Here is an 18,908-nt window from a genome sequence, read left to right on the forward strand (position 1 = left end):
CAGATGGCATTGCATCAGTGGCACAGCTGCACCCTCGGCCAAGGATGCTATCTTGCAGCCTTGTGCTGCATATGAAGGAAGAAGACTCCCACTCCTCCTGACGCAGTTGTTTTCGCAGATCTGCAGGCTCTGTTGTTGCTTCTCTGTCACCTTATTATGTACTAGCAAATACCACCCGTCGCTTCACTGATGGGAATACTGAGAGGAGAGGAGAGGAGAGGGGTAAGAAGGAGAGGGGTTGGAAGAGAGAGAGAGAGTGGGTAGAGTGGGAGAGGAGGAGGTGGGGGGGGGGGGGGAGAAAGAGGAGAGAAAGACAGGGGAGGGGTGGGGGAGAGAGAGAGGAGGGGGGGGGGGCAGGTGGGAGAGAGCAAATAAGACCAAAACTTACCTTGCCATATTTTAACCCCTTCAGGGATCTTTGACTGGTCGAGGGTTGAACATGACCATCACTTCCACATCTCAACACAGAATGCTGTTTCCTGTGTGTTTCGTATTTTATGGCGATGGCGCCACTTCACATAGTAGAGGCGACAAAGGTTTCATAGACTTGAACTGTGTCCTCCTGAACCAGATTGTATGGACAACTAAACGATTGAAGTACAATATAACGACTTGGAGATCGCAGGTACAGGAGCGCCGAATGCAGTCATTGCTGCTGTGTTTGCTTTTGAGGAGTGTCCGCTGCTCTGGATTTTTGTTATTAGTCCCCTACCGGTGTAAACCGGAGGGGACTATAGGTTTGCACTCCGTCCCTCCGTCTGCCAGTCTGTCCGTCTGTCAGTCCGTCCGTCACGCAAAGAACAGTTTTCCGGACTTTTTTTCTAAACTCTTAATGCTAATGATTTCAAACTTGGTACATGGTTTCCGTATGATAAGTTACAGATCAAGTTCGAACTTCATGACGTTTCGATCATTTTTGACAAAGTTATGGCACTTTGAACTTTGGTAATTTCCCCAACAGTTTTCCGGACGACCCTAACAACTGCCGGTAGGGCAGATGTATTGCAGCGCAATACTCAGAATGCTTGTTAGTCCCCTATCGGTGTACACCGGAGGGGACTATAGGTTTGCACGCCGTCCCTCAGTCTGTCAGTCCGTCACGCAAAGAACAGTTTTCCGGACTTTTTTTCTAAACGCTTAACGCTAATGATTTCAAACTTGGTACATGGTTTCCTCATGATAAGTTACAGATCAAGTTCGAAATTCACGACGTTTCGATCATTTTTGACAAAGTTATGGCACTTTGAACTTTGGGAATTCTGATAATTCTGATGATCCTTAACTCAGTGCCATTTTAAGATTTAATTTCCTTTAAAAATGATTTTCTCTCCAATAATTGGACCGATTGAGATCAAATTTTCACCGTAGGGGGGACTCGGTCTGTAGAATATTTTAATGGTAATTATGACGTCACAGGTCACGTGTTTCGGCCGCCATATTGTTTTTCGTGAAAACATGAAAACCACTTTTTCTCTGCAATGGCTGAATAGATCGGGACCAAACTTTGCAGGCAGAATCGCATACCCATGACGAACAAAAAAGTCAGCGAGCATGACGTCATGCATCACATGGTTTCAGAGTTATGACGTTTTTAAGCATGAACTTTAAAACCGAGCTCCTCCCTCATTTTTGATCCAATCGAGGGGAAACTTCACAGATCTGTTCAGCATGTCAATCTACTAAAATGTCCTTTTGGAATTTGCGATCGGGCACGTGGTTTGGCAGATATCGTTAATTAAACGAAAATATTTTTTTTTAATGGATATCTCTTGTTTATTCTAGAGTTCTCCTCAAGCCGCATCAGCCTCGTCTCACGAACGTCAACAGCGTGACACAGCGCATGCTTTCGGGAGGGGCGGAGCCAAGCTGAGCAACATATACGTATATACACATCGATCATTGATCGTGAACCGGAAAATATAATAAATTACTGATATTTAGCGACTCGAAAGGTTCGCTTATTTATGGTGCTTCTGCTGACCTGTCTGCAAGGTGTATAAATCAAAGTCCTGAGTGCGAATCACAGGTGAACCCATCCTGACGTAATTAGCGATTGGGTACGATTCAGAACCTGTGGGTAAATAACCCTTGGTAATTTCCCCAACAGTTTTCCGGACGACAGACTGCTGGTAGGGGACATGTATTGCAGCGCAATACTCAGAATGCTTGTTCCTTTTTTTTTCTTTTTTTTCTTTTTCGACTTCTATCTTCCTTCTTCATCTTCCTGTCCTACCTTTCTTCTTTATCGTTTTTCAATGTTCTTCTTCTCTCTTTCTTCTCTCTTCCTCCTTTTCTGTGTTCCTCTTTTTGTCTTTCTTCTGCAGCACTGAGGATTTCACATTACATTTTCTATCACATTTTATCACAGTGTTTGACTTTTTTAATCCTCGTAGAGCTTCAGGATAGACAATGTTGCATGTTTTTCCAATGTGGTACCAAGACTCCCTTCTCCTCCTCATAAACGTGAAAGGGTATTCTTACATCGATCATTACATATTTAATATTGTCACCACAATCCCCGAGTTTGAAATTGTCTTACTTGGAACCTCCTTATCATTCCTCATCAATAAACGACTATCTCAGTATTGTGGTGTATTTTTTGTCACTGATGTCATTTGCAACATCCATTTTGAAGATGACTCGTATGACACCATCCTGTATTCCCAGTTTGGGATGAGTAAATTGAAGTGATTAAAAGCCGACACAATCCCCACAAAGATTAGGCCGAGAAAAATATATTTCCGGTCTCTGGTCAGCGTGCGCATCGATTTTGCCCCTGCGCGTCAACAATTTTTTTCTTTTTTTAAATTTCCAACGGTATGCCTACCTACAACAGCACGTGCCTGTTGTTGCCGGGCCGGCGCGCTATCTCGGGAAATACGGGTCTGTGAGGTCGCCATTGGTATCGACGTTCACGCACGGTTCTCCCCTACAAAACTCCGCTTAGTTTGTCCAAATCCAACCAGCCGTTCCAAAGATATGAGTAGTGTTGTGTGCCGTACCATCATGAATCCAATCGGCTGGATATTGTCATTTATTGAAACGAAGACGTTCTTTGTCGGGTTTGTGTGAAGCAACCGGAAGGCCTAAAGAGCTGCGGGTGGTCTCGTTAGTTAGGACTGGATCCTATCTCGTTTGTCATGAAGTTGTAAGTGTCTGTGATAATCTGGTGGACTGGGAGAAGAGATTGTGGGAGACCATCGGCCTGTTAGATCACTTGCGCATGCGCAGTGTTGACGCGATCGACGCATTGGAATGTTTGACGGTACGGCGAGGTGATCTCGAGAACGAAATGGCAGTCTATAACATGCTTGAAGAACTTGATGATTTTCAGAATAAATACATTTTAAAATAACTTAAGCTTGTGTTCATTATTTACAAAAAAGGCCAAGAAGTTGGCTGTCTTTGGCTGTCCATTGGCTGTCTTTCATTTCTCTCTGGACGGCGCCACGGCAGATGAGGAGGACCGCAAGGCATGAGAACAACAAAAAAAAACACCTTTATATGTGCAATCCATGCTTTTCAAAAAGAAAAAAAAAACGCATCGCCGCATCAATTCTGGAACTTTGGTCTGACCAGAGACCAGCGATATATATTTTTTCGGCCTTATCACGGTTTGTTGGAGTGCTTGATCGAGTGCTTAAATTCCACCTGGCGAGCCTTGCTTATTGCTAGTAAGATATATGCTTTATTATAAGAAACGGTCATTTCTTTACAATTTCAGATTTCACTACAGGTTTCGACACTTACTTTGTAAACCAGCTCCGATCTGCAAATCTGAAGACAGATTTTGATTATATACTCTTACGTTTGTGGGGGGGGGGGGGGGGCAGATGAAAGAATGCCGTAGGAGAGATAGGATTGTATTAATTAATAGCATGGACCATACCGTGTAATGTGTAGAAGAAATCTCAATGTAATAAGTAGGGAGACTAACTTAAGGTTGTTTAAATGTTGTTCACACGGGGGGTGAAGCAGTGCTAATTAGCTATAGGGTTTAAGGCTAGTTTTCCCAGTGCATGCTTTCCCTCTAACTTTTGCCTAACGTTTTTGCTGCCATCGCCGGCCATGCACCTCCTTTAAATTACATTTACCTCCAGCAAAAAGCCAGGCAGGTTCCCAGACAAAGCCCCGCCCCCCCAATTGACCTAATAAGAGAATGCCTCGCCCACAGGAGGCGGAGAATCAGGGGGGCAGTCAGGAAGGCTGACAGGCCACACCCCGAGGGACGTGATTGGACCGTGGGCGGTGCGAACGGGGAGGGAAACGGCCCGATTGGCTCAAGAGAGTGAAGAAGAAGGGCGATCGATCTCTCTCTCTCGATTTTGGACAAGAAGGCAGCGACATCTTTGTGGACCTGGTGCTGGTCGAGTTGGGGAGCGTTTTGCAGAGCGAGGAGCTCTTGGCTGTGTTGCCAGCTATTGAAAGGAGGTTTTGGAGACTGCTGGGCTCATGGTGGACTGAAGGCCGTGCCATTCGTGGGAGGGACGGAGAGAGAGCGAGAGAGGTCCATCTTCACAGCTCACTTCGCGGCTCTATGCGCTCTTATCATCATCGGCCAGCGCCATTTTGGGGCACTCCGGCATGGGAAGCATTGGACTTCGCCATCACCACTACATTCTCTCAAAAAGGGCCACTTGAGGCCAAAGCTAAGTGCCGGCGCGAAAAAGGAGTTCATTTTATTTAACCTTTCCCCTGTGTGTGGAGGTACCTCAGTTAGGAGATTAATTTACCTCACATTTCATTTTTCATTCTGAGCCTTTATTTTCATTAAACGATTTGATTGTTGAATTTACTGTGGTGTTTGCATGTTTTGTGGGTTCGGGAATAAACCTGTCTTTCTTTTTGTTCAGATAAACGCCTCGCAGCCTTCCATTTTGCACGCTCGATAACCACCATAATTGGTTGCCACCTCAGGAGTTAAAGCTGGTTCGGTTATCAGTCATCAGGCGGTCTTATTCGCCGGTGACGCGACGCGACAATAATTTAATTAGTCCGTGAGAGGTCATCATGGTTCCAAGGCAAGGCATTTTTATTAGGCCGAAACTAAATGGTGGATTAAGACCCCTGCATGGTGAATGCGGGCTGACCAAGGATAACGCCTTTCATGAAGGTAAACCGTTAACTATCTTTAAAATGGGTGTTTAAATTTACCCAAACACCCAGTTTTCATTAATACACCCCTTTAGGATTCCCTTAGTATGCATGCAAAGTTTAGGGCCACTAAGTTTCATGGTTTTGGAGTTGTTGAGGAGACACACACTATTATTACAAAGATAACTTCATAATTTCACAAGTTATATGTAGAAAAACAAAAAACTCAATTCATCCTCTTAAGGATCCATATTTTGATTGTGTATGCAAATATGGCAGAAATTTTGACTCATCCACATTCCCCCCATTTCCACCCAACTGAACGCATAATGTTTGCACCTACCTGATCTGTCCGACTCCCTCTCCCCATGCATATGTATTACATACATGGTAGTTTTGTTTTTTCTCTCCATACAATGGGCTTACCCACACCCCTATTGAACGACCCCAGATTCAGAACCATATTCTGTACAGTAGTTGTACAGTATCATCGATGAACTGAAGTGTAGATACAGTGCGAGTAGAAAGTTGTAAACTGTTGGGATGCAGTGGACAGGTAAAGGACATTTCCTGTCAACTCCACCAACCGATGTTTACATTCTCAATGATTCGATTATTGTGAGCCAAGTTTACCTTTTCTGGACTCCTCTGTAGATTAACTTGTCCCACCATCGTCCAGCTTTGATGAACTTCGGTATCTGGACCAAACAATGAGTACGTGTCGCACTTAGAGCCCGACTCATAATGTGACCGAGACCAAGATGGCCATGGTAGGGAAAAAGCAAGAGGATAGTAGACCCGGCAAAATCAATACTGTATGTGCTCACCCACACAGACCTGTTACGTTTGTGCGGGTGGGCATGGAATACCTTAGGAAAGTCAGAATCGTATAAATTAGCATGCTCCGAGTGTCGCGAAGAAGAAGATGCCATCTCGATATATCTAAGTAGGGTCGAATGTCCGGTTAAGTGTTTAGGTGTCTCCACATGGAGGAGTGGAGTTGTGCTATCCAGGTAGGGTCTGTAAGATTAAATTCCCCTGTACGTGCTTGCCTCCTGTGGTCTTGTCTTCAATTTTATTGCATTCAGCCAGCCAGGAAATTGAGGGCTCATTAAAACAACAATAACGCTGTAATGGGACTCATGCGCTCACAATGCCGTCAGGGCTGCCAGACACCCGGGCATTCTCGATCGGGAGGTTAGGCTCTGCCCGATGGCGCGTGGCAAAGCGGCAATGCCCTGGCCTTCGTGATTGGCAGAGGCACGATTGGGTGATGGGCAGGGCTCAGGCGATTGGTAGCGAGAAAAATCCCATCATCGAACATTCAAGAGCTGAAGGAAAAAAAGACGCCGTCTTGCCATCTTGATAGTTTTCTTCTGATCCTGGGATTCATAGCGGACGGTCATGTTTGCCACTCCCTCCTTTGTTCTGGCTTGGTCGTGGGCGGTGGCGCATCTTTGGCTCGTGTACGCTTGTGGGGAAGAGGCTGAACAAGAGAGGTTCGGGGCAGTCCGCATCGCGAGAAGTATCTCACATTGGGACGTCGAGGAGCGTGACTGCGCCATTTTTGTGCACTTCCTGCGCGGTGGTTTGGAGGCAACGAACGTCTACAAGCCCTCGGTTTTTTTTTTGTTTTGGTTTTTTTTGTATACAGAGTCGAGGCTCGTGAAAGAGATAACATTTATCAAACAAACAAATCAAACAAACAAGCAAACAAAGTATATAAAAAGGGGAGCGGTCGACAAGATGGGGAGAGAAGGGGAGGAAGCACACAAACAACATTTGAGAGCAGGGACATCGGGAGATGTTTTTGGAGGCAGAGGGCCTGGGGGGAGGCAGGATAGGTATAAAACGCAAGGACACCAAGGACTTCCAGGAAAGAAGTCAAAAGTCACCTCAAAAAAGTGGATTTGGGGTGAAATTAGCGGGGGTAGAAAAGATCAAGGTTTTGGATTGGGGAAGATAAGAGATGGTGGTGAACAGCCGTTTTAAAGACCTGGAGGGAGGATTGGGATTGAAGAGAGTGAGGGAGTTTGTTCCAGAGGTGGGAGAAAAGAGGAGTGAAGGTGAGCAGAGAGTCTTGATTTTGGCAGTTTAACCATAAGAGGGTTGCAGGCAGATCTTGTGCGACCTGTAGGAATATTTGGGGGACAGAGCCCAGAGAGAGCTGGGGGAGCAAGGCCGGAGAGGAGTCGGTAGAAGACGGAAAGACCACCAACCTGCCTGCGGTGATTAAGTGAAAGGCCCTCGGAGATAGCGTCATCGCGGGAGATTCCACTGATTCTGAACGCTTTGGTTTCAACAGCGTGAAGACGAGCTAGGTTGAACTGCAAAGCTGAGTGCCGGCCGATTACTAAACCATTTCACTTTCTTTTATTTCTCCCTGTGTCTGTAATTGAGTCCACATGGGGGGTCCCTCACCTTAACCTATTACTATTAGTTTTTACCTCAACATTTTTATTGTCTTTGCATTTATTTTCATTAAATCATTATTTGTTGAATTTTACTTTTCTTGTCTTGTTTCGTTTTTTTGTTCTGTGGGTTTGGATTAACCCCGTGTGTTCCCGATGAGGTAAGGCTTCGGGCTTTCCCGTGTGCACGTGAAGAGATAATCCCGCCAAGGTTTGAAGTACGCCTCGGAGTTAAAGCTCGTTTCGGTCATTCGTCACCCAGGGGTCTTAACCCTGGCGAAGCGACACCTGGTAATGGACAAGGAGGACAATCTCACGAAACAATGACAACAACTACTACTGCTACTAGTACTACTACAACTACAACAACTTATTACAACGTGTTCAAAGGTCCCAATTATTTGCACATTCTAGTGGGGTTGGGTGGGGAATGTTTTCTGCCAAGTCTTTCACGAACCGGCTGGCTAGGCCTGATGTTCGACTGGAGGTCTTCAGGAATTTGTAATTTGTTTGGGGGGTAGAAGGGGGAGGGGATAACTCACCTACTCTTCGTGAAAGACACCGTAAGATATGTAGCTTCTACCGATTAATTTCCCCGCAGGCGGGACACCCACTTCAATGGGCATCGGAGGGACTACGCACTCTGTAAAGCAACCATCGGACATTTTATAGCCGGTCGTGAATCAAACCAGGACTAGACAGCTCAAAGCTAACTGTGATACATCTGCGCCATCTTGCTGGATCAAGATCTCGGGGAAGATGGTCGACAATAATCGCACATCCCCTTCGTCAGTATCAACATCGAAGCAAGTGTCCATCATGCCGAGCCAAGCAAACCTGTTTGTAATTCCGTTTCAAAAAGGTGCACGGGCTGGTGAATGGATTTAGGTGCACTTGCACACCTCGAGGTGGTGTGCTACTCACTTGGCATGGTGACTCCTGATGATCAGTTGGTGTAGAGATGACAGGCTTGAGATACGTGAGCGCCGTGGGAAGCGAAGCTGCCTTGAGCAGCACGCGGCTTGTCGGCTCATCACTACCTCCATGCTGTGGAATCGTACAGGTAAATCAAAGGAGGTTGTGAGGATGGAGAGAGAAAAAGCAGCTTTGGGATTACACTTACATACACTGTACATTCCATTTGCTATGTTCTAGGGACATCTGGAATATCACTGTAGGAATGCTCAAAGATTTAGGAATGTAAAAGGCCCTTTAATCACATTCTATGTGTAGTTTGTGGTTCCTTTCTCTATTGGTTGTTGTAGGTTCGATTCCCACGAATGTTCCCTCTCACCCACTCGCACTTGGCAAGCTGGTGAGGATGTCAAACACCCTTCAACCCTTCACAGGTCGTCGTCCTGCAGTGGGACTGGAGCAGGCTTATTTTGAAGTTTGTTATCATGGATACCAAAGGTTACCCTTAAAGAAATGGTTGTAATATAGGTATACTAGCGGGGTCACCCGTGGGAATCCCACGGGCATGGATGTGTGTGACATTTCGACATATTGAGTTATATGCTGCACATTCATTTTTACAAAATGGTTACTGGCAAGTCATCAGATCCAGAAATGGTGTGAATTTAGTTATTTCACATAATATGTGACCCCTCACTCCTCTCCACCTGACACTCTCCTGTCTCCACCTGACACTCTCCTGTCTCCACCTGACACTCTCCTCTCTCCACCTAGCACTCCTCTCCTCTCCAAACCCTCACATCCCTCTCCTTTCCAATCCCTCACCTCTCCAATCCCTCACACTCCTCTCCTCTGCAATCCTTCACACGCCTCTCCAATCGCGCCTCACACTCCTCTCCAATCGCGCCTCACACTCCTCTCCAATCGCGCCTCACACTCCTCTCCAATCGTGCCTCACACTCCTCTCCAATCGTGCCTCACACTCCCCTCCAATCACTCCTCTCCAATCGTGCCTCACACTCCTCTCCAATCACGCCTCACACTCCTCTCCAATCGTGCCTCACACTCCTCTCCAATCGCGCCTCACACTCCTCTCCAATCGCGCCTCACTCGCCTCTCCAATCGGCTTTCCCCGTCTCGTTATCTCTCCTTTTTCTCCCGTCTCGTTCTTTTTCTTGCTCCAAATCGGCCCGTCGGAATCGGAAATCGGCCCGTCTCGCCCGTCGGCCCGTCGGAATCGGAAATCGGCCCGTCTTGCTTTTGTGCTTGTGCGTAAATAAATTGTGTTCATGACACCATTTCTGGTGTTGGGCTAGCGGCTAGGGTGCCGGCTTAGGATCCTGGGTTCGAATCTCGGTCGATCGCCGAATTAATGCCAGGGGGGTTGACTCAGCCTGTCATCCTTCCGAGGTCGGCTAATTGAGTACCAGTTCACTGGTAATTCCCTGTTTGTCGTTGAAGGCGGCAAAAAGGGTTGGCGTCAGGAAGGGCATCCGGCCGTAAAACATTGCTTCAAAAAGGGGACAAAAAAACAACAACTACCACGGTCCCCGAAAAGGCCAACCCCCGCTTTGCGGGGAAAAATGGCCTCTAAACGGTGGTTTTTACACCATTTCTGGATCTGGATCTGATCTGGGCGGTGTATGATACACCATGACGCGATTTTAAAAAATATATCTCTGCATTTTCCCGCGTGTGTGGAATGTTCTCAATTATTGCTGACACCGACTCTAAAACCATCGATAAAAATGAAATCATATGGTGAGTTAGATTGGAGATAAAGGCGTGAGAGAGACTCAATGGCCTTGAAGTTACAGGCATTTGAGAATTCATTTCGTTCTATAAACGGCAACTTTCATCGGATTTTCTTCTCGTTTTTTTTCAACCGAGTCTAAAACTATGTTAGCGACTGTGAAAAATGAAATGATATATCGAATTTAAAATAGATATCGACACATTGCCGTCGGTGTCATGTTGGGCGGTGTATGATACACCATGACGCGATTTTAAAAAATATATCTCTGCATTTTCCCGCGTGTGTGGAATGTTTGTGGAAAATTAAAGATTTCAAATAAACCTATTTAAAGTGTATGCGCACATAACTAATAAAAAAAACGAAGAAATATCTCTCGGTAATTTCCTGAAACATATTTTACTTCCGGCTAATATGTTGAATGAAATAAAAACGAAGAAATATATGTCGGCATCATTGTTGACGTTTTTGTGACGACTATCATCAAACAAAATAGTAATATATCATAACGGAAAAGCAAAAGCGAATTTTTAATATATATCGACACATTGCCGGCGGTGTCATGTTGGGCGGTGTATGATACACCATGACGCGATTTTAAAAAATATATCTCTGCATTTTCCCGCGTGTGTGGATTGTTCTCAATTATTGCTGACACCGAGTCTAAAAGTAAAACCATCGATAAAAATGAAATCATATGGTGAGTTAGATTGGAGATAAAGGCGTGAGAGAGACTCAATGGCCTTGAAGTTACAGGCCTTTGAGAATTCATTTCGTTCTATAAACGGCAACTTTCATCGGATTTTCTTCCCGTTTTTTTTCAACCGAGTCTAAAACTATGTTAGCGACTGTGAAAAATGAAATGATTTATCGAATTTGATTTGAAATAAAACTGGGGGAGAGCAAGACACCACGGGCCTACAAAACAGGACTCAAAGCTATGCGAGTTAATAAAATGGTGGATATTTGTTTATAGCCACTCCCAGAATGGGTGGAGCTATGGGTGGAGCTACTCTGCAAACCGAGTAAGCCACACCCCGGACAGACACCCAACAGATAGACAGACAGACAGACAGACAGAATCATCTACGGCTATTATAATATAGACTAGCGGGGTCACCCGTGGGAATCCCACGGGCATGGATGTGTGTGACATTTCGACATATTGAGTTATATGCTGCACATTCATTTTTACAAAATGGTTACTGGCAAGTCATCAGATCCAGAAATGGTGTGAATTTAGTTATTTCACATAATATGTGACCCCTCACTCCTCTCCACCTGACACTCTCCTGTCTCCACCTGACACTCTCCTGTCTCCACCTGACACTCTCCTCTCTCCACCTAGCACTCCTCTCCTCTCCAAACCCTCACATCCCTCTCCTTTCCAATCCCTCACCTCTCCAATCCCTCACACTCCTCTCCTCTCCTCTGCAATCCTTCACACGCCTCTCCAATCGCGCCTCACACTCCTCTCCAATCGCGCCTCACACTCCTCTCCAATCGCGCCTCACACTCCTCTCCAATCGTGCCTCACACTCCTCTCCAATCGTGCCTCACACTCCCCTCCAATCACTCCTCTCCAATCGTGCCTCACACTCCTCTCCAATCACGCCTCACACTCCTCTCCAATCGTGCCTCACACTCCTCTCCAATCGCGCCTCACACTCCTCTCCAATCGCGCCTCACTCGCCTCTCCAATCGGCTTTCCCCGTCTCGTTATCTCTCCTTTTTCTCCCGTCTCGTTCTTTTTCTTGCTCCAAATCGGCCCGTCGGAATCGGAAATCGGCCCGTCTCGCCCGTCGGCCCGTCGGAATCGGAAATCGGCCCGTCTTGCTTTTGTGCTTGTGCGTAAATAAATTGTGTTCATGACACCATTTCTGGTGTTGGGCTAGCGGCTAGGGTGCCGGCTTAGGATCCTGGGTTCGAATCTCGGTCGATCGCCGAATTAATGCCAGGGGGGTTGACTCAGCCTGTCATCCTTCCGAGGTCGGCTAATTGAGTACCAGTTCACTGGTAATTCCCTGTTTGTCGTTGAAGGCGGCAAAAAGGGTTGGCGTCAGGAAGGGCATCCGGCCGTAAAACATTGCTTCAAAAAGGGGACAAAAAAACAACAACTACCACGGTCCCCGAAAAGGCCAACCCCCGCTTTGCGGGGAAAAATGGCCTCTAAACGGTGGTTTTTACACCATTTCTGGATCTGATGACTTGCCAGTAACCATTTTGTAAAAATGAATGTGCAGCATCTAACTCAATATGTCGAAATGTCACACACATCCATGCCCGTGGGATTCCCACGGGTGACCCCGCAAGTTTGCATTGACGTTCGTCGATGGACTCGTTCGCCCGTCTCATTCGTTTTCTTGCTGCATCCTGTTCAAGTCTGCGTTCTTCATCGATCGTCTCATTCATTTTGGAAATAGAAGTTTCCACGCAGCGCATGAATTGTCACGATCCTCAAGAGGAATTTGTCTCGTAATCATCAAATGATAAATGGCAAGTAAATTATATTGTGGAAAATTAAAGATTTCAAATAAACCTATTTAAAGTGTATTCGCACATAACTAATTTTAAAAAACGAAGAAATATCTCTCGGTAATTTCCTGAAACATATTTTACTTCCGGCTAATAATGTTGAATTAAATAAAAACGAAGAAATATATGTCGGCATCATTGTTGACGTTTTTGTGACGACTGTCATCAAACGAAAAAGTAATATATCTTAACGGAAAAGCAAAAGCGAATTTTTAATATATATCGACACGTTGCCGTTGGTGTCATGTTGGGCGGTGTATGATACACCATGACGCGATTTTAAAAAATATATCTCTGCATTTTCCCGCGTGTGTGGAATGTTCTCAATTATTGCTGACACCGAGTCCAAAACCATCGATAAAAATGAAATCATATGGTGAGTTAGATTGGAGATAAAGGCGTGAGAGAGACTCAATGGCCTTGAAGTTGAAGTTACAGGCGTTTGAGAATTCATTTCGTTCTATAAACGGCAACTTTCATTGGATTTCCTTCCCGTTTTTTTTCAACCGAGTCGAAAACTATGTTAGCGACTGTGAAAAATGAAATGATATATCGAATTTTTAATATGTATCGACACGTTGCCGTCGGTGTCATGTTAGGCGGTGTATGATACACCATGACGCGATTTTAAAAAAGATATCTGCATTTTCCCGCGTGTGTGGAATGTTCTCAATTATTGCTGACACCGACTCTAAAACCATCGATAAAAATGAAATCATATGGTGAGTTAGATTGGAGATAAAGGCGTGAGAGAGACTCAATGGCCTTGAAGTTACAGGCATTTGAGAATTCATTTCGTTCTATAAACGGCAACTTTCATCGGATTTTCTTCTCGTTTTTTTTCAACCGAGTCTAAAACTATGTTAGCGACTGTGAAAAATGAAATGATATATCGAATTTAAAATAGATATCGACACATTGCCGTCGGTGTCATGTTGGGCGGTGTATGATACACCATGACGCGATTTTAAAAAATATATCTCTGCATTTTCCCGCGTGTGTGGAATGTTTGTGGAAAATTAAAGATTTCAAATAAACCTATTTAAAGTGTATGCGCACATAACTAATAAAAAAAACGAAGAAATATCTCTCGGTAATTTCCTGAAACATATTTTACTTCCGGCTAATATGTTGAATGAAATAAAAACGAAGAAATATATGTCGGCATCATTGTTGACGTTTTTGTGACGACTATCATCAAACGAAATAGTAATATATCATAACGGAAAAGCAAAAGCGAATTTTTAATATATATCGACACATTGCCGGCGGTGTCATGTTGGGCGGTGTATGATACACCATGACGCGATTTTAAAAAATATATCTCTGCATTTTCCCGCGTGTGTGGATTGTTCTCAATTATTGCTGACACCGAGTCTAAAAGTAAAACCATCGATAAAAATGAAATCATATGGTGAGTTAGATTGGAGATAAAGGCGTGAGAGAGACTCAATGGCCTTGAAGTTACAGGCCTTCGAGAATTCATTTCGTTCTATAAACGGCAACTTTCATCGGATTTTCTTCCCGTTTTTTTTCAACCGAGTCTAAAACTATGTTAGCGACTGTGAAAAATGAAATGATTTATCGAATTTGATTTGAAATAAAACTGGGGGAGAGCAAGACACCACGGGCCTACAAAACAGGACTCAAAGCTATGCGAGTTAATAAAATGGTGGATATTTGTTTATAGCCACTCCCAGAATGGGTGGAGCTATGGGTGGAGCTACTCTGCAAACCGAGTAAGCCACACCCCGGACAGACACCCAACAGATAGACAGACAGACAGACAGACAGAATCATCTACGGCTATTATAATATAGATAGGTATTACAACCGGTATTACAACCGGAACAATACAATCGAACCAGACTCCGTGCTCTAATAATTGGAATGTCTGGGAGGGCGGTAGTTCAAGCCCCGGCCGAATCCGAATCGTACCAAAGACCTTTTGAAAATGGTCCGTGCTGCTTACTTGCTTGACGTTTAAAAAGGACAGAGCACGGACAAACAACGTTAGGAAGGCAACGGCAAACCATCCAGGGTAACACTTGCCAAGAAACACCAACGCTCTATAAAGATTTATGATACATCATTATCAATATTATCTATCAATCTTCTTATTCTCCTCTTCCTTTTATAAGGGGCGACGTCCAATGGCATCAAGATCCTGCCCTACCTTGACCACGATACTCCTCCACTTCCCTCTGTCCTCAGCCAACACCACTCTCCAACCACCACCACCTTATCTCTTCACACAATCCTCCCATCTCAACTACGGTCCACCTCTTTTCCTCCGAACTTGCTCCCTCAACCCAGCCGCTCTCTTTGCCATTCTCTCTTCCTCCATCCACACCAAGTGTCCAGCCAATCCCAGCCGGAATTTCAACAATCTCTCAGTTCATCAATCCACCTTCCAACGTCCTCCTTCTACCGTCCTCCTTCTACCGTCCTCCTTCTGCCGTCCTCCTTCTGCCGTCCTCCTTCTGCCGTCCTCCTTCTGCCGTCCTCCTTCTGCCGTCCTCCTTCTGCCGTCCTCCTTCTGCCGTCCTCCTTCTGCCGTCCTCCTTCTGCCGTCCTCCTTCTGCCGTCCTCCTTCTGCCGTTCTCCTTCTCCCATTCTCCTTCTCCTTCTACCATCATCCTTCTACCATCCTCCTACCGTCCTCCTTCTACCGTCCTCCTTCTACCGTCCTCCTTCTACCGTCCTCCTACCGTCCTCCTTCTCCCATTCTCCTTCTACCATCCTCCTACCGTCCTCCTTCTCCCATTCTCCTTCTACCATCCTCCTACCGTCCTCCTTTTACCGTCCTCCTTCTACCGTCCTCCTTCTACCGTCCTCCTTCTACCGTTCTCCTTCTCCCGTTCTCCTTCTCCCATTCTCCTTCTCCCATTCTCCTTCTCCCATTCTCCTTCTACCATCATCCTTCTACCATCATCCTTCTACCATCCTCCTACCATCCTCCTTCTACCGTTCTCCTTCTCCCGTTCTCCTTCTCCCGTTCTCCTTCTCCCGTTCTCCTTCTCCCGTTCTCCTTCTCCCGTCCTCCTTCTACCGTCCTCCTACCATCCTCCTTCTACCGTCCTCCTTCTCCCATTCTCCTTCTACCGTCCTCCTTCTCCCGTTCTCCTTCTACCGTCCTCCTTCTACCGTCCTCCTACCTTCCTCCTTCTACCGTCCTCCTTCTCCCGTTCTCCTTCTACCGTCCTCCTTCTACCGTCCTCCTTCTCCCGTCCTCCTTCTCCCGTTCTCCTTCTACCATCATCCTTCTACCATCCTCCTACCATCCTCCTTCTACCGTACTCCTTCTACCGTCCTCCTTCTACCGTCCTCCTTCTACCGTCCTCCTTCTCCCGTTCTCCTTCTCCCGTTCTCCTTCTCCCGTTCTCCTTCTCCCGTTCTCCTTCTCCCGTTCTCCTTCTCCCGTTCTCCTTCTCCCGTTCTCCTTCTACCGTCCTCCTTCTACCGTCCTTCTACCGTCCTTCTACCATCCTCCTTCTACCGTCCTTCTACCGTCCTCCTTCTACCGTCCTCCTTCTACCGTCCTCCTTCTACCATCCTTCTACCATCCTCCTTCTACCATCCTCCTTCTACCATCCTGCTTCTACCATCCTGCTTCTACCATCCTGCTTCTACCATCCTTCTACCGTCCTCCTTCTGCCGTCCTCCTTCTGCCGTCCTCCTTCTGCCGTCCTCCTTCTGCCGTCCTCCTTCTGCCGTCCTCCTTCTGCCGTCCTCCTTCTGCCGTCCTCCTTCTGCCGTCCTCCTTCTACCGTCCTCCTTCTACCGTCCTCCTTCTACCGTCCTCCTTCTACCGTCCTCCTTCTACCATTCTCCTTCTCCCATTCTCCTTCTCCCATTCTCCTTCTACCATCCTCCTTCTCCCATTCTCCTTCTACCATCCTCCTTCTGCCGTCCTTCTCCCGTCCTCATTCTACCGTCCTCCTTCTACCGTCCTCCTTCTACCGTCCTCCTTCTACCGTCCTCCTTCTACCGTCCTCCTTCTACCGTCCTGTTTCTACCGTCCTCCTTCTACCGTCCTCCTTCTACCGTCCTCCTTCTCCCATTCTCCTTCTACCATCCTCCTTCTCCCATTCTCCTTCTACCATCCTCCTTCTGCCGTCATTCTACCGTCCTCATTCTACCGTCCTCCTTCTACCGTCCTGTTTCTACCGTCCTCCTTCTACCGTCCTCCTTCTACCGTCCTCCTTCTCCCATTCTCCTTCTACCATCCTCCTTCTCCCATTCTCCTTCTACCATCCTCCTTCTGCCGTCATTCTACCGTCCTCATTCTACCGTCCTCCTTCTACCGTCCTCCTTCTACCGTCCTCCTTCTACCGTCCTCCTTCTACCGTCCTCCTTCTACCGTCCTCCTTCTACCGTCCTCCTTCTACCGTCCTCCTTCTCCCGTCCTCCTTCTACCGTCCTCATTCTACCGTCCTCATTCTACCGTCCTCATTCTACCGTCCTCCTTCTACCGTCCTCCTTCTACCGTCCTCCTTCTACCGTCCTCCTACCGTCCTCCTTCTACCGTCCTCCTTCTACCGTCCTCCTTCTACCGTCCTCCTTCTCCCGTCCTCCTTCTCCCGTCCTCCTTCTACCGTCCTCCTTCTACCGTCCTCCTTCTACCGTCCTCCTTCTGCCGTCCTCTTTCTACCATTCTCCTTCTCCCATTCTCCTTCTCCCATCCTCCTTCTCCCATCCTCCTTCTCCCATCCTCCTTCTCCCATTCTCCTTCTACCATCCTCCTACCATCCTCCTTCTACCCACCCTCTTCACTCTCACAATCCTCCAGACCCCGTTGTTCTCGCAGATCAATATTTAACGAAATTCACTACCTACTGACCCACCACCTCCTGCTCTCCCTCAACCACCTCTTCTCCGGGTGGGGGCGGGGAGACACAGGGGTCTTTCACTGACGGTAGAAGGTGTACATAGGCCTATCGAGGTTCAATGACAGCCGAGCTAGCGAAAACGCACCCGTGCTTATACGTCATAAACACGAATACCCTCACCAGTACCATTGGTATTCATATTGAGTATTCACATCAGGACTATCCGAGGGACCTGATCAGTGTCAGGAATCGAGTACAAACTCCCGAACATACATCGATGTGTAAACCATGCAATAATCGCACGTACTGCATGTAACGTACGTATGGCAGGTATATCATATGTACTATAGTATAGGTGTGATACGTATGGCAGGTAACACGTACGGTAGCTGGCAGATAACATATGGACGAACAACAGCCCGACATACCTGCGCAGAACGCGTTGCCATGATCGTCTCTGATGGTACAAAGTACGAAACACACCTCTGATGGTACTCAGTACGAAGCACGCCTCTGATGGTACGAAGCACGCCTCTGATGGTACGAAGCACGCCTCTGATGGTACTCAGTACGAAGCACGCCTCTGATGGTACTCAGTACGAAGCACGCCTCTGATGGTACGAAGCACGCCTTTGATGGTACTCAGTACGAAACACTACTCTGATGGTACTCAGTACGAAACACACCTCTGATGGTACTCAGAACGAAACACACCTCTGATGGTACTCACTACTCAGTACTACTATGTATACCGCTGAATGTACTCAGTACGCCGGAACCTACACGATACAGCACATTGATCAGCCCAGTACGCCGCACCGTACCCTAAACGTACCACCCGGCCCAGGACGACGCACCCTTGCTGATGTCAGTGCGCACGACAAGAGCCTCAAACTCCGTTAAATTGATTGTTGTTCCCCTAGCGGTCATTATGGTGTAACGTACGGAGGAAACGTCACTCGGCTCACGTTTCGGAAACACGTCACAGGGAGGACGAACGAGTTCAAATGGCGAACTTTCCCTCCTCCTTCTCACCATCTAATAACCTCCTTTCCCTCCTCCTTCTCACCATCTAATAACACCCTTTCCCTCCTTCTCACCATCTAATAACCTCCTTTCCCTCCTCCTTCTCACCATCTAATAACACCCTTTCCCTCCTCCATCTCACCATCTAATAACACCCTTCCCTCCTCCTCACCATCTAATAACCTCCTTCCCTCCTTCTCACCATCTAATAACACCCTTTCCCTCCTTCTCACCATCTAATAACCTCCGTTCCCTCCTTCTCACCATCTAATACCCTCCTTTCCCTCCTCCTTCTCACCATCTAATAACACCCTTTCCCTCCTCCTTCTCACCATCTAATAA

At 46.7% G+C, this 18,908-nt stretch overlaps 2 protein-coding genes across 3 annotated transcripts in view; one reads left to right on the top strand and one right to left on the bottom strand.

Annotated features, from left to right (window-relative positions):
• The window catches only part of LOC137429584 (unconventional myosin-Id), a 211,370-nt gene extending 207,064 nt beyond the window's left edge, over positions 1-4,306 (top strand). The window contains exon 23 of one of the 2 annotated variants that reach the window (XM_068119607.2): positions 4,175-4,306. The gene's annotated coding sequence lies outside the window, so the exon portion shown is untranslated. Of the gene's footprint in view, positions 1-1,782; positions 1,916-4,174 lie in introns of those variants that run through there. The other variant, XM_068119608.2, reaches the window with a different exon arrangement.
• The window catches only part of OXNAD1 (oxidoreductase NAD binding domain containing 1), a 65,137-nt gene extending 46,613 nt beyond the window's left edge, over positions 1-18,524 (bottom strand). Inside the window, exons 1-2 of the mRNA XM_068119609.2 lie at positions 17,969-18,524; positions 8,430-8,552 (exon numbers count right to left, since the gene is read on the bottom strand). Of these exons, the coding sequence (XP_067975710.2) occupies positions 8,430-8,552; positions 17,969-17,989 (144 nt within the window). The 5' untranslated portion in view covers positions 17,990-18,524. The remainder of the gene's footprint in view (positions 1-8,429; positions 8,553-17,968) is intronic.
• Positions 18,525-18,908: the final 384 nt, after the last annotated feature.

Source organism: Myxine glutinosa, chromosome 6 (assembly GCF_964187855.1).
Source record: "Myxine glutinosa chromosome 6, kmMyxGlut1.1, whole genome shotgun sequence".
NCBI lineage: Eukaryota > Metazoa > Chordata > Myxini > Myxiniformes > Myxinidae > Myxine > Myxine glutinosa.